Below are 16,092 nucleotides of genomic sequence, written 5' to 3' on the forward strand. Positions count from 1 at the left end.
CCATAAGTCGCATCACTGGCAAAAAGTAATCAATTGGTCCTTGTGTCATTTCTGACCTTCCCTGAAAATTTAATGTTAATCCCTGAATCCGTTTTTGAGTAATGCTGCTAACAGACAAACAGACAGACAAACCAACGACAATAGTGGCTGCATTCCTTGGCAGAATAATAATGTGCAGAAATTGTGTGGGTCATAACTCATAATGCCATTCTTGCTTTGTTTTAGGAGTCGATCGATGGTTTCTTTTCAAGGCCGATACCGATATCGATTGTTGGTACTCGAGGACACTGATATTCACAACCACTGCCTGTTTTCATTTAATCTGTTAAAACACCTGACAAAAAACACAGGAAAAAGTTCAAAATATTGCAAATAAAGTTTTCCCAATCATCGGAGGTGGAAAACTTTGTGTAAACTTTGTAAACTAGAAAGAAAAAAATGACAGAAAGTGGCAAAAGAAAATGAATGTAAAAAGCAACTAAAATAAGTTTGAACAGGTGTGTTTGGTCCTATTTTAACCCTCCACTACCAGCAGTTTCTGGATGTTTTTTACTCCTGTGACACTTTTACTCACTGGGGATTCATTTTTTACTGCAATATAAAATCCTGCACCTCTATGGAAACAGTGCAGCCATGACTTTAAGTAGAGAAAGCTCCAAAATGTCTTCTGTGCTGTATGGCAAAGTTAGAATTCAATAAATCCTTACAAAAAATAAAAGTTGCATTTTTATTTTACTAAAATTAAAAGACAAACATGGAAAAAACATGTGCAACACTTTTTCGGTGCCTAGAGGCGTGAACAATACTTAATAAAAATGGTTTTCATATTATTTTCCATATTTATCTCCTATTCTCTCAGTGTAAACACTGCTTGCAGTTCAGCCCAGCGACACCAAAATGTTCCTGGATTTTTGCCATCTAATGTTGTTCACAGTAGAGTCACGAATGGCTTCACGGCTGCAGAGTCTTTTGCAAATTAGAGAAAAAGGCTTATTTTTTGGCTAAGTTTTTAAACAAAATCATTTTGACGAAAGACCACAGCTTTAAGGTTAGGTTTGTTCAGGTTTCCCGACAAAATTAGTAGTTCAAGGGCTGTCTGAAAGTTGATTCTTTATGTCTGTACAGTTTCTGGCTTTGATAAATAGTGTAACTTTCATGATTTTAAAAATATAATAGCAAGCGTTTCAAACTCAACAGTAACTTTAGGGGTATCTAGTTGAAGGAAATAATCTGTTTAGAGTTTAGAGAAATGTTTATTTAGGGGTTAATTGTGAAAATAAAGTGATTTTGACAATATGTCCAAATTTTAAGTCTATATTTGTTTCTCAATGGAACAGTGAGTAGTTCGTGGACTGTCTGAAAGTTGAAAATCCAATAATTCAGTGTGTCGTTACAGTTCCTTGCTCTGATAAAAAATTTAATACCGGCGATTTTTAATAAACAGCATGTCTTTCAGCAAGTTCAAGGGTTCAGAGAATAGGATAACGTTATTTCTTTTACACCGACAAATCAAAGATAAGATGGTTTTACCTTAGCTGACATGTTTCAACTGCAACTGCAGTCTTCTTCAGAGCATCATCTGACGTGTGCTGACGTGTCCTTTTTATCATGTGACCAGTCTGACAGATCTGTCAGAATCTGTCAGATAGGCCACGCCCCCCACCGTCCGGTGGTCTCTGGAGGATGAAGTCCCAGGTATGCAAGAGGGTCAGCTGCTCCATGAACCAGGACACGAGGAGCTACACCCTCTAATACCTGGGACTCCATCCTCCAGAGACCACCGGACGGTGGGGGGCGTGGCCTATCTGACAGATTCTGACAGATCTGTCAGACTGGTCACATGATAAAAAGGACACGTCAGCACACGTCAGATGATGCTCTGAAGAAGACTGCAGTTGCAGTTGAAACATGTCAGCTAAGGTAAAACCATCTTATCTTTGATTTGTCGGTGTAAAAGAAATAACGTTATCCTATGATAGTCAACGACAAAATGAACACCATCCAAAAAGGTTCAGAGAATAAATCTAAATATTTTTCTAAACTTAACCAAGTAGGTTTAGTGGCTAAAATTCACCCAATATTTCTGCTGTATAAAAAAAAAAAAACAGCAACAAAAAATTTTCACATTTGAGTAACTAATTACTTACACAGAGGAGCACAATTATTATTATTATTATTTTTACAGAACCTGGTTGGAGGAAAGGGTTTATTTTTGGCATTTTTTTTAAATAAAGTGATTTTTGCGAAATACAATTTGGAGTGCCACAAACAAGGAGTTCAAGGACAGTTTTTACAGTTTGTGACTCCCATAAATGGTGTCATTTTGGAGATTTTTTAATAAATACCACATCTTTTAAACACACCACCAAATTTTGGGGTTCTGAGGAAAAATCACAATATTTTCCTAAATTTCATCAAGTATTTCTGCTGCATAAATAAACACAGCAACAAAAATGTTCACATTGGAGTCACTAATTACGCCACAGCTGCACAGAGGAACACAAAGTTTTATTTTTTCATTTATTCATTTATTTTGCAGAATCTGTTTGGAAGAAAGGGTTTATTTTTGGCTATTTTTTTAAAATAAAATGATTTTGACAAGATGCAATATTAAGCTTAGATTTGGATGTAAAGGTGTGTCACAAATGAGTAGTTCAAGGACCGTCTGAAAGCTGAAAATCTGGGAAGTCTTTATGTCTTTCTGGCTCTGATAAATGGTGTAATATTGCAGATTTTTGCTAAACAAAAAAAAAAAAAAGTCAACTCCAGCAGCAAGTTTTAGGGTTCAAATCACAATCTTTTGCTAAACTTCAGCAAGTTTTTTTGTAGAGGAAAAAAAGTAAATGCTCCAAAAATGTCTCCTAAGTCAAAGCCCTGCAAGTTTGCCACCTAACAGGCTTCCTAAGCAGTACTTTTCTTGCTTCAGACATCATCTGTGCTGCAATTCCACTTGATAACTTCCCAAATTCCTCCACATAATTCCCAGCATCTCTTCCGAGGACAGTGGGAGTATGTGTGGGCTGCAGGGAGGAGGGTGGGAGCAGATAGCAGCAGACTGGGCTGCTAGAAGGCCAGTCCAGTTAAGCCCCAGTGGTGGCGGCTGCTGAGGTCGTGAGGCGCCACACGAGCTTCGCTGGAAAAAGGCCGCAGGGAGCAGGTGCGCATGTTAATGAGGAGACGGCAGCTGCTGCCCCGGGCCACTCACCCCCTCACCTCGCCTCCCCCTCCAACGTCTCCCCCATTTCCCCACCACCACCACCACCAATCCTGCCTCCTTCCTCTCCATGGCACCCCATCCTACCACTGTTCCCCATCCTGGAGGGAGGCGAGGTTCCAACACTGCAAAAAAACTACTTATAAACTCACAAATTGCCCATTTTTGGAGCGTTTTCACGTCTATAAAGGAGCATTTTGTAAAAATAACTCAAGTCTTAAAGCTCATGGGTCTTTTTTCACACTCAGCTGGATATTTTTTGCAGTGTTGGTATCTGAATGGTCGCCCCCCCGCCTTCCTCTACATACTTGAGGAGCGAGCGAGGAAGAGAAAGGCTAGGGAGAGAGAGAGCGAAGGATGAGTGGGCCCATTGTTTTTCCTCCCCATTCAGAGCTGACCACAGGCCGGGCGTATTCAGCTGTTACACCTCCTCTTTCCTCCCCGAAAAATCTCTCTCTGCATTTTCCTTCATTATATACGTCTCATTCCTGAACTGTCCCCACTTTTTTTCTTTCCTGGTTTCACTTCCTCTGTTCGGTTGCTGGCATCTACTTCCCTCCAAAACCCCCCATTTGCCCCACTTCTCCTCCTCCATAAACCTCCTTCTTTTTCATTTTCAAGATGCCACATTTAGATTTATAAATCTCAGCCCGCTGCTACCCGAAAAGCCGTCCCTCCAAATCACTCCAAGCTGCGTCTTTTTAGTGGTCGGCGATGTTGGAGGCCGAGCGTGAGCCAAAAGAAAAGCTCCAAATCCAAAACACACAAAGCGGAGGGACAAACAAAAGGGGAAAGAAAGGAGACTGGTTCGGTTTTCATGGAGAAGAAGGCAGAAAAAGAGGGCTGCCAAATGAGGAGGAATTCTGGTGTCTCCTGTCTTGATGTTTAACCCTCGTGTCGTCCTGCGGCTCAGAATTGACCCATTTTAAAGTTTGAAAATGTGGGGAAAAAATATATTTTTTCAAGGTGAAACTTCTGATGTCCACATTTTCAACATTTTTGGGAAATCTCTGAACATTTTTTGGTGGAAAAAAAGAAGTGTTAAAAATGTTTCTTAAGAATATTCACAAAAAAAATCAACCAAAATCCAGCGAATTTCACTGGATTTTGGTTGATTTTTATGTGAATGTTCTTCAAGAAAATATTAGAAGTTTTACTGATATATATGGAATCACTAGATATTTTTAGGATTTTTTTTTAAGATTTTTACTCATTTTTTGAAAATATTTACAAGATTTTTCTTGCCACATTTGGGGGATTTTTTAAAATAAAACTTTTAAGGGAAACTTTAAAGAAATTATTGGAATTTTCTTCCTGAAGGTTTTGCAAATTTTCAGAAATTTGGGGAATTTTTGCTGAATTTTTGGATTTTTTTTTCAGACAAGGAAACAATTTTTTTTTGGTTCCTGTAAATGAAGACAACAGGACAGCAGGAGGGTTAACCTCAGTAAGGGGCAAAAAAAAACAAAAAACAAGGTGAAACTGCTGGTGAAACTCGCAAAAAAACATCCCAGCGTCTCACACGAGGCCCAGAAGGCAAACAGACGGAGCCTTACCTCGGAGCACGTGGATGCACTATCCAAACACACTCCGGCCGAGGTGCTAGAAGTGAGTCCACCGTAGCACACACTAGGCAAGGAATGCTAACAGTTTGCTCTTTAACTTGGCGAGAGCCCGTCAAATACACGCTGGGCACAAAAGCAGCTTTCTACAGGCCTCAAACCGCCTCGATAAGAGCTCGACAAAAGATATTCAACGAATCTTTTATGGAGTCTTGGCCGTGTTCAAAGCAAACAGAGGCCAAGCAGCTGCTCCAACAAGAGCAATGTGCCGGTCTGCGGGGCGGGATAATCTCGACAGCAGCAGGTAAATTGGGGCTGCTGGAAAGGTAAATAAAGAAGACATGAAAAGAGGGGCACAAATCAGACGCTGAGCAAATATCAGGTGTTTGGGAGGGATCGTATAACCGCAGGACAGCAGTGGAATTATCTGCAGCGGTAAGGCTGATACTGTTATTATCCTTTCTGTCATCCCTGCCCCAGTAGCTCGCATTGTTCTCCTCGGCGCTCACTTCTAGGGGCCGACTCTTCTTCAATTGCTGCCGCAGTAGCCCGTGGCAACAGGTCCGCGCCGCCGATGGGATGCATAACAGCGCCGGGCGGCAGCTCGAGCCTGCAGCAGATGTTGTGGTGACATCTGACCCTCGGCCCGGCGTCACTCTAAAGGGGGTTTTCCTCAATGTCGAGCCAATCTGCCATCTGCCATCTTTTATTTTTTCTGAGGTCACACACAGATGGAGACGTGTAATATGTAGGCTGCACATGTGCACTGTATACAAATAAAAAAGGCCAGAGCGGCTGCACAGATTTTGGCAGCTGGATGGCTCCCACTTTGGGCGCTGTTTAAGGAGCTTATTGAATTAGGTTGTGCATTTATTCAATTATTGTGTCGTGTAAAGCTCTGTGAGACTCACAGTCGGTGTCTGGTTGCATTTCTGTAAACAACGTAATTAGGGATATTTTAGGGTAATACTTTGTTTTTATCATGTTTCAGCTAAATGTGACCCATTTTACACTGTTAACTCGAGGAAAATTCCACCTTAGCTCTTTGTTTGGGTCATAAATTGTGTTGATTATTACTGTCATCCCTATAGTAACTGTTATGACCTGGAAACATGACTACAACAACATCTGATTTTGTTATACAAGTCTTAAGCTAATAAATAAGGTTGTAAACAAGTCAGCATGTCAAAATAAAAGCACTTAAATACTGATGATGACTCTCTATTGCACAGCAAAACCGTACATGCACAACTATTATTACTATGATCAATGGATTTATAAATATTTTTAAAAAGATAAATGAAAATGCATGCCACGATTTATCATTTTATCATGACATGAGATGCAGAGAAATGAGAGAAGTTGAAACTAAGAGTTATTTTGGATTGATCCATAAATTGTTTATATCGTAAAAGTAAATAGGCCGATAAGAAATACAGACTGAGAGACGGAGATTAAAAGGTCCTGGTGAAATTAAAACCAGTTCTGGCAACATGTAGCTCAGTGGGACACCTGTAGAAGATACAACCACAATCTGAGTACCTTTTTTTACTATTTATTTGTGATTTAGCCTCCAAATAAGCTTGACTGACCTGGACTTTACTGTCAGATTGCTTGTCCATCATGCCTCAAGACTTCAGCAAAAGTTGGATTTCATATGTTTGTCAAGCAAATATGAAGCAAACCTTTGCAATATCCCCAAAAATTTACCATGAAGAAAATGTGAATTGGGCTTGTTTCCATAAAATTCTTTGGCGCATACAAACTAAGCTGAGTTTTGTCAGAAGGTGATGGGATAGGTGATGTTATGCATGGCTGAAATCGCAGAAGAAACCACGAAGAAGAAAAAAAAAGAAGCAAAACTTTAGCAAACTGCAAGAAAAAAAAGTGGAGCAAAGCCTTCATGAACTGCTTTTAAGCTGGTAAAGTGGAAATATTCTTTCGTGTCCACTGAGGATGGTGTTTCCCTCTCATAAAAAACACATTAACTCTTCTTCGAATAATTTTTTCGCAAAATTTCTTAAGTTTGTTTGAACTTTGACACTTCTATTAACTTTTCCCAATGCAATATTTCAGCATGTGGATAAAATACGTTACGGAAACATGGCCAAGTTTCAGGATGTCAAAGAAGATGGCAATAAAAGGCCCATGATTTAATAAACTAGTGGTTTTATGACACTCTTTTTTCTCAGGTGTCTACAAGAGCTTTCAGACGGGAGTCAAACTGTGTTAGTGGAGCATGTTTGTACCTCCGACTCCCCCCTTCTCACCACCCCGTCTCATTTCCTGGCTGTTTGGTTCTGTGCCGGGGCTAAGTCCCTTTTATTCTTGTCTGATCTGTTTTAAAAGCATTGCCCAAGGGGGGACCTGGCACTTCCCTCCCTCTCTCTCCCTTTTTTTTCAAGCCCTCTCTTGTCTTTTTCCCAGCGGCCAACCACAGTGACAACTCCACCGCCACTTGTGGGGAAAAAATCAGCACCAAAAAGCACGCTCAGATTGAAATGAAAATAGCTCCGAACGCTAAATCCAAACCTGGCACACAAAGAAACCCCAAAGGCTGTTGTTTGTTGTGGAACTGAAAACCAAACCGAATCCCGACTGGGTTGCAGAAATTACAGGGGAAACACTCCACCTCTTGCCCTCTCCTTACATCCATCCCCGTGCTGCTTCCTCTCTAATCGTACAGGAGAGCTGACCTGCTCGCCCACATCTGGCAGCCTTCATTAGAGACCCTGTTTATTTGGGAACCTTACGGACGTAGCCCATGGGAAAGAAACCAGCTCACCCTTATTGAGTGCGTCTCGAGAGTCACGGTGGCTCTAATGACTTCTGCCACTGCCTACTTTAGGAGGCTGGGAACCACTTAAAGGCTTCACGGGTGTCTGAAGCTGCAGCTGACAGTGCAACCGGACCCTCAGGTTGTTACTCTGCATGTCGGCTTCAGGGTTTGAGCCAGAGCAGGGGAAAAATGTCAAAATATTACATCCTGCATGCATGAAAACAAGTTGAAACCAACAACAAAGATCTGTTCTGCACTGTCTAAGCAGCTGTTGTTCCAAAAGTAAAGCCTTCTGCATGTTTCTGCTGTAAATAAATCAGCTGAGTCTCCTGTTGGCACCATTTTCAGGCCTTGTTGTTCATAGAAAGCAGTGGCTATATTAATAGCCTGAGAGCTGTCAACAGGATAAGTTAAGAGCGAGAGTCACCACCAAAAATACTTCAAATATACTACAGGCGGCCGTAAGTGCAGGTTTTGAAAGTTTGCAAGCGGCCTACAACCATTTTTTTTTAGATTTTATTTGTTTCCATTACAGGAATTGGTTACCGATGGCGCATTTGGACACTAAATAAGCTTTTATCTGTTAGAAGTATGTGCAGAAGCATATCACTGAGTGGATTTACTGCTGAAAATAACTTGTGATGATTCTCGGGCTTGCTTTGTAGTGATAAGGAGCTACTTTTTCTGTTATTTCTAAATGAATATATGAACATATATTTGCAGAGATAATGAGATCCTAAGGAGATTTAGGTACTTAGGATGTATATAAAAGATGGACGTAGCCTCTGGAAGTCAGTGTAGAAAGAAACTTGCATTTTTTTCTCATAATCAGTAGGGGGCGACTCCTTTGGTTTATGTCTATGAGAAAAATTGACCTACTTCTAACTTGACTTTCTACCTCAGTAAATCTTCTCCCAATGGGTTTTTGGTCTCAACTGCTTCTTTCAAATCTACTTCAATACAGCACCATGTTTATTTTGTCAATTTTGGACCCATTTTGAGGAAAATAGAAGGTAAAGCAAGTGATGCTGTAGCAAAGGGCTACCACATAATTGTGCATAGTGTTATTTGAGTTCTACTGTGTACGTTGAGTTCCAGCTCAGTTTTTAAAACAAAGATAGCAAAAATTCAAGGACTCTCCGTGGTTACATCCATCTTTCATATGCAGAATATGGCTTTGACTTGTGGCTCACAAAAACGAGTATGATTTCACATCAGGTATCCTTGCATCACGTCTCTTCTCGAAAAGCAACTATTCAGCTCTTCTATGTCCAAACTGTTCAAAAACCACACTAAATAAATGTCTAAAATATGTGGAATTCTTGCATTATTGCTTCAATACACTCGTAGCACTCACAGTTTACATAGTATGACTCATTGTGCTTCATGAATGGACCGGTGACCACTTAGAAAAAGAACCTGAAAGGCTCTGAACCACTCACTGACAGCCCTGCATCTTGGCTTGTACAGACGTGTCGGAGCTCATAACCCTTCTAGAAACTTTCATTTTCTCCCTTGCTGTGGAACAGACACCTTGATTGGTATCAGTCTTATGATCTACGTTGCTGTTTAACTGAACAAACTGCTCCGTTTCAGTACAAAGCATCACACTCCTTTCTAGAAAATATCCTCTGAGTGTCAGGCAGCGAGAGTGACAGAGCTAAAAGCACACCTGGCAGACAGAGCCGATCTGTTCCTGTGTGGAGCTGAATGGGCAAAGCCACAAGTAATCATGGGTATTATGGAGCATGCTGCTGTGTGGGTGAGTGCACGTCCCTCTTAGTTGTTATACTATAACCCACAGACAGGTGGTCTGGCTGAAGGAACATAAAAGAAATGAGGAAGTGTGGTTCTGGAGTAAGCAGAGCGTCTTTGTCTCAACACATGCACATGCTGACTGTCCGTCCTCTCAGCCTGTGATCAAAGTTTATGTGATTTGTCTTGGCATATGCCAAACAGGGCGGCTCGAATGTCTCTAATCCCCGGCGCTGAGGCTCCCCACCACCAAGTCGCTTCATTCAGCCAGAAGTCTCCTCTCACCAGGCCGACTCTCGCCAAAGGGAACCCAACACTGGCGGCGGCGGCCATATAAAAGCCTCGCACTATGTGCTCCTCGTTGTGCAATGATATGATCAGATACGGCACCTTTTCTTCCCTCGGGCCACTCCGAGGCTGTTTCCTGACTCTGAATAGAGGTGCAGGGGGGAGAGGGGAGCGTGCAGGGGAGGTTAAGATAGACTCATCTGACCGGAGCTAACAGAGGTGCCATTGAAGAATGCCCAGAACCGGAGAGACAAGGGCTCACTTTCATCGAGGTGGATGTATACTGTAGCAGTCGCACATACCAGCAGGGAATTAATGAGCGCTGGTTATCTGAGGCAACAATCACTGGAGCTCTCAGATCAGCAGCACTGAACTTCAGCAGTTCATCCTGAAATACTAAATAGTTTTCACATTCTAACGCAAAGATCAGCTGATATGGATGCAAGCACGGATCTGTCAACCAAAAGTGAATGAGAAAAATCAGTTTTCCATTGAGTCTTGGAGAGAAACTTCAAAGAGGTCAATTTAGTGACGATTTCAGGACTGCTTATCTATGTTAGCATTAAAGTTAAGCACAGAACTACATTTACTGCACGTTGATTATTTTTAGATTGATCGATGAGCTGCTTGGACAATAAAATGGCTGGAAATCTTGAAAACTTTTTTCCTTTCAAGATACTCAAAACAGATTAGTCAATTATCAAAATCATTGGCAATTTGTTAGTAATCGACTGCTACTTGATTCAGTTAATTGTTGCAGCTCTAAACCTGACAATGACCATTTCTTTGGTCCATAACCCAAAGAAATTCACCAAGAAAACGTGCAATTTATGTAGCTCAAAAATGAGAATTCTGACTTTTTTGCATAAAAAGCCACTCAAACTGATTGTCTGAACCTTTGGCAATTAGTTTAATAGTTTACTACTGATCGATTCAATTCATTGTTGCAGCTGACAGTGACAACTTCTTTGGTCAACAACCCAAAGAAATTCACTTTACTACTGCAGATGAACGCAGAAAATATCCATATTTACAAAGCACAAAAGCAAGAATTGAGACTTTTTTCCTTAAAAACCTACTCAAACTGATTGGTCCATTACCAGAATCTTTGGTGATTAGTTTACTAGTTGACCTCTAATTGATTCAGTTAATCGCTGCAGCTCTAAAACTGATGGATAAAGATCATCTGATGAAACTAAAAGCTGCAAATGGACCTTGAGTTACTATAAACAAAATCAAGAGTCAAGCAAAACCACAGACACGCAGGAATCTGAAGGTTTTATATGCAGCGGGATCAGAAGCAGCTCATTTGCTTCGGTTTGCAGATCTTGTTAGTTATGCGCTGTCCATCCAAACTCCCGTCATTCATCTGCTACGCAAACCTAAACCCCAAAACCTCCTCATCTGATCACTCCGCTCTCGTCGGCCTGTCAGAACTCTGTCGCATTGTTTTCATCACTTCGACTAACTACTGGTGAAGGTATGTGATCTCTCGGCAGCGTCCTTCCTCGCCGTCTCTCATCTCTCCGGGCTCTGCTTGCTTCGATTCTGGCCATTGTGCCACTGGAATATGTGAGTTATTCTTCCTGGTCTGGACTGGATCGGCTCCGTCTCGCTGGCTCTCCGGCTGCTGCCAAGTCTCTACAGTAAATGAGAGGCCTCCTGGAGATAAACTTCAGGCAGGATGTCACTGGGCCAGGCCAGATATGAAGAGGAGATGGTATTTATGGTATGGCACGTCAAGTAGGCATCTCTGACAGACTATATAAAACCGAGGAATCCGCTGCCACTTACTTGACCTCGGCATAACACTTGAGTTCAAGAGCGGCGGCTGTGGGATTGAGGTGAAACCAAATCGTAATTCTGTCAAGAATAAAGTGAAGCTCAAGGGGGGGGGAAATCCTCACTGCCTGCTTTCATTAGGAAACACTACAATATTGTGGAAATTCATCCATCAAGGGGTCAAGCAGGATATTGTAAACAGATAACTGATGAAAAATAAGTCAAATAATACCCTAGATGGTGTCAGACCTTTAGCACATCTCAGCTTCAAACAGGATCCACCTGGCTGTGATTGTTTCTCACTGTTCCCTGTGATGCCAGATGTGCTGCTTTACAAGAACTTTGCCGCGTCGATGCACTTAGCATGGAAGTCATTGATCTTGAAGAGTGTTTGCAGGAAGTTCTTATTAAAAAAGAGCAACGTTAGTGGAGCTTTCAGTGGGTTTAGGAGCTGCAGGGAGAAGCTCCACGCAGTTTGTTAACCTCTTAAACTGTTTGAAGAACAGTTTACGGGGAAATTAACCCACTGGAGTTGTTAATGTGTTTTATGGTTCTGGAGGAGCTTAAGAAAACAACTCCTGACTTAGAGACTTGAGTTTTTTAAGAAAAATGATGTGTTACAAAGAGCATGGGGTGTGAAACTGTTTTTGTGATGTTTTCTTTTTCTGTGAGATGTGAAAGCCCCGGATGACTTGAATAACTCTATTTTCAGCTTCTCTGTGGTGCTGAAAAACTGTAAAATGGCTTAAATGTTCAAACAAATTCGTCGCTAGCGTTGTGTGGTGGCAACAATCTCAAGACGCTGCAGACAGAGAACTCTTTTTTGGTCAACGCCATCTTTTTTGCAGCTGAATTATTACCGCACATCTGACGCTGCATTTCTTTTTGCAACCAAATCTTCCCCTTCTCTCCAACTCCTCGCTCATTTTGCTGCACACACGTGGAACCTGCATGCCAGCAAACTCCGTGTCTTGTGAATATGAAGTATTAAGAAGAAACTGTGTGCCCAAGAACACTTAAACCGGAGTAAATGATGTTATAAACAGACTCCTCTTGTAGATTAGTCATGGAAAAGGCGAACCGTGCAAGCATTTCTTTTTTGTATTAAGCAGGAAAAAAAGTTGCAGAAATGATGAGTTTGAGTTCACTTGCCTGATTTACATGAGCACGAAATGCTGAAATTATAGATTGTGCAGCCGCAACTTGTTGCAACATGCAGAGTGTAGAACTAAAAGTCTGGACATAAAGGCCTCTTCTGAGTTTGACCATTTTTGTGAGTCTTCCTCAACTTTATGTACATGCAACTTCCTGCCACAAGCTTCAAAAAGGTTTTGTTCATAATTTCAACTGGAAATCAAACTCAAAAGCAATCATTTCTGCACATAATGTAGCTTAAAGAGACATACAGGCTGAATCCTTACTTGGAATTGACACTATGCCTCATTTGAAAACAGAAAAGCGATTTAGAAGCAAATATGGGAAGAGATATTCAAAGAAGAACACTAAACCCAGCAAATATAAAAGCTTTAACAGGCGTTCAGATGGATTGAAGTCATTAATTAAATGTTTTCAGACAATCTGCCCAATCTTAAGGAGACCTCTGAACTTTCCCGGCCTTCTGATTGTACAGTGACAACTAAACACAATGAGACAGCAACACTGAAACACACAATCGCACACTAAGCCCCGCGGTGCCCGCTCAAACCTTTTCAAAAAACCTCACGGATGCCCATCTCCATGTTTAATTGGAGAAAGTCTGAGGAGGAGGACAGCGCGGTAGCACAATGATGGCTTTGTAGCCCAGTGAGGAGGTGGGGGAGGCGGGGGGTGAGTAGTGTGTGATTGAAGGGGGAAAGGGGGGGTACACACAACAAGACCAAATTAAGATGTGGCGGGGGGCCAAGATGGCTGCACAGGTCTTTTAGTGACCCGGCGAGGCCCAAAAATCACCCGGCGGTCACCGAAATCTGTGACAGTAAGGTGACACTGTTCTGGAGCCAAGAGCAAAGAAGGATTGTTGTTGTTGGGAAAGTAGAGCTGAAAACACGAGGACAAAATGCACTATTTGTCTCCACTTTTCCAGGGGGTTCAAGAACATCTAGCCTCCGCCATCTGTCCAGGGGGAATGAGAGAGAAGAGAGGGAGCACTGAGGGCCATTGAGGAGAAGGAGGAGGACAAAATCCCAGGAGAGAGCAGAGAGGAGGGGGCCGGTGGTGGTGGTAGGAGGACCAGGGTTTGAGGGTCTCTCTGGGAAGCCTCACCCAGATTAGTCACACAGAATTAATCGCGGCAGAGAACAATGGTCGCCGAGCTTCTGGCAACCCCAGCTGTCGCTCCGTGAAAGAAAAGAAAAACAAGATTCAGGGGCTGCGAGAGTTTTTGGCCGCAGAGGGGAGAGTGTGGCGGCTCAGACTCTCACATGGTGACCCCTGTCCTCATCAATGTCCACTCATTTCTGACCATTTGCCTCCCAGAAATAGCAGGAGTGGTGTGAGCGTTCCTCCTTCTAGAGCCTCCACATGCTTTCACATTCCACCACCTTGCCCATGCAGGTATTCAGCAGCATTTGTTGGGTAAAAAACACGACACATCCACATGTTATGAACTTACTTGCACTCTCGATTGCCATCTGGACTTGCTTCACATGTCCCCTGGTTCAAACACGACTCCGTGGGCATGGAGCATCCTAGACCTGCAAATGCAAACTGTTTATCTTACTTGCAAATATCACAAGAAATTCAGATGACACAGCTTATAAATATTTGCTTCTCTCAGGAGGATTAGAAATGGCACACTCCATAAATGTGAAGTCTAAGTGTGACTCTTGCCACCTCAAAAATGCCAGTTTTTGTGGTTAAAAAAAAGACTTGACACCAGGTTGGCAGTAGCTGTTCCAGAATAAAAAGAATGTGCTATTTGTGGAGTAACACAGCTGTGTAATAAAATAAAAAAACAAGAAGAAAAAAAACAGCCCAGAATCCAAACTGCAAAGGCATGCGTTTACATGCAAGTGAGAAAAAGTTGTGTTTGCTGGGCAAGTGCGCAACTGCTGCCTGCGCAAAAAGAAAAAAAAAAGAGGATAAAAAAGGCATAAAGTTTCGGTCCAGGAGAAAAGACACGTTATGATAAAGCCAACGGGTGCAAGGAAATCATAAAAAGTTAGGTTGGTGAATGGAAACTGGCTGAGAAGTTCGGGAAACCTGTAGGAGGATTTTTAAAAGTTTGGGAAAACGCTGCGCTCTGGGTTAAATCCAGCAGCTTGAACGCAACAAGTTAAAATCAATCTGATGTTTAAAGAGATGTTTAAATAAGTGAAATAAACCTGCTTGTAAAGTAGGAAGAAGTCAGCGCTACTCACCTCGTGTTAGTCCTATCAGCGACAACAAGAAAGTTAGTTTCACAAACAAAATATGCATTCCTTCTGGTTTAAAATGATTGTACAAATCCACGTGGGTTTTTTCATAGATCCGATGTAGTGTCTTCCTCCTCGACAGTTAAAAAAAGAAACAACAAGCCCGTTTAGTTCATCCTCGAGTAGATCCACAGAGAGTGAAACAGTGAAAGCGCGTCTGGACTCCGAGCATGAGATGTTGTCACTTCAGGTCCCGGCTTGGAAATGATCTGAGGGACGCGCGTCTCCATCCGCAGCGCCGCGCTGCGCACCGAGGGGCGGTTATTCCTGCAACAAGCCCAGAGTCAGTCCCCCTGACAGGCACAAGCTGGACGAGCTGATGGAGAGATAGCAAAGGAAAGTTTGTTTTTATTTCCCCGAGCGGGTTTTCCCACACAGTCCGTGGTTAATTAACACTTCTGGATCACCGCTCCGGAGGTTTTCATCAAGCAATTACCACAATGTTAGCCAGATGACATGTAAAATTTAGTCTATAGCTGCCTAAATAAACATATTACACAATAAATTATAACAATAGAGGGTGTATTGTTTTATCTCATACAAGGATTTAGTGGAATTAACTCATCTTTAGTTGACTTAATGTAAGTTTTCAGGTCAATTCAACTTAAAATGACTACATTTTGTTTTCAGGTGACTTGTTCTGACTTGCAGGCTTTAGTTCATCAGGTTCAAGGTCAAGTATCGAGGGTTTAAAAGGAATCTAGTGGCAAGAATGGAATATATTAATCATGATAAGGTTTTTGTCAGTGTGCAGTCACCTGAAATTAAGAATGTTTTGTATTTATTAACTTGTAATCAACCTCAGTGGTTCCTTTTTATGGAGTTAAACCACCATATTTTTTGCCAAATTCTGTGTCTAAAGAGGGCCTTTTGTGTTTTTAGCAGACTATATAAAAATGGATGTACCACCATGATGTCACCCACTGATTTGTGGATTAATGTTGTGAAACCTCAAGTTTGGAATTTTGTAATCACTTGAAACCAGACATAACCAGCAAGTGTTGAATCTGAAGACACTGTACACGACGATAAGGTTACAATCTCTAAATCACAAAGTCGTCCTGCCTAAAACAAAACCTATTTTATCGTCTGTTTTACTCTAAATAACCTTCGAGTCTGAAAAGTGAAGAAAATGTAGAAGTATCTACAAACCAAGTTGTAGGTCTGAAGAGGGTCTTTTGAAAATTTGGAAATTTGGAACTGGATCGTTGCTTAAAACCAGACAGAGCAGCAAGTGTTGGAACTGAGTGGAGAACCCAAAGTTAGAATCTCTCAATCACAAAGTCATCCTGCCTAAAA

At 41.8% G+C, this 16,092-nt stretch overlaps 1 protein-coding gene across 1 annotated transcript in view; it reads right to left on the reverse strand.

Annotated features, from left to right (window-relative positions):
- LOC111574700 (notch receptor 1) overlaps positions 1 to 15,001 on the reverse strand; it is a 67,284-nt gene extending 52,283 nt beyond the window's left edge. Inside the window, exons 1-2 of the mRNA XM_023279422.3 lie at positions 14,740 to 15,001; positions 13,992 to 14,073 (exon numbers count right to left, since the gene is read on the reverse strand). Coding sequence (XP_023135190.2) covers positions 13,992 to 14,073; positions 14,740 to 14,797 — 140 coding nt within the window. The 5' untranslated portion in view covers positions 14,798 to 15,001. The remainder of the gene's footprint in view (positions 1 to 13,991; positions 14,074 to 14,739) is intronic.
- Positions 15,002 to 16,092: the final 1,091 nt, after the last annotated feature.

The sequence above is a fragment of the Amphiprion ocellaris genome, chromosome 6 (assembly GCF_022539595.1).
Source record: "Amphiprion ocellaris isolate individual 3 ecotype Okinawa chromosome 6, ASM2253959v1, whole genome shotgun sequence".
In the NCBI taxonomy this organism is placed as follows: domain Eukaryota; kingdom Metazoa; phylum Chordata; class Actinopteri; family Pomacentridae; genus Amphiprion; species Amphiprion ocellaris.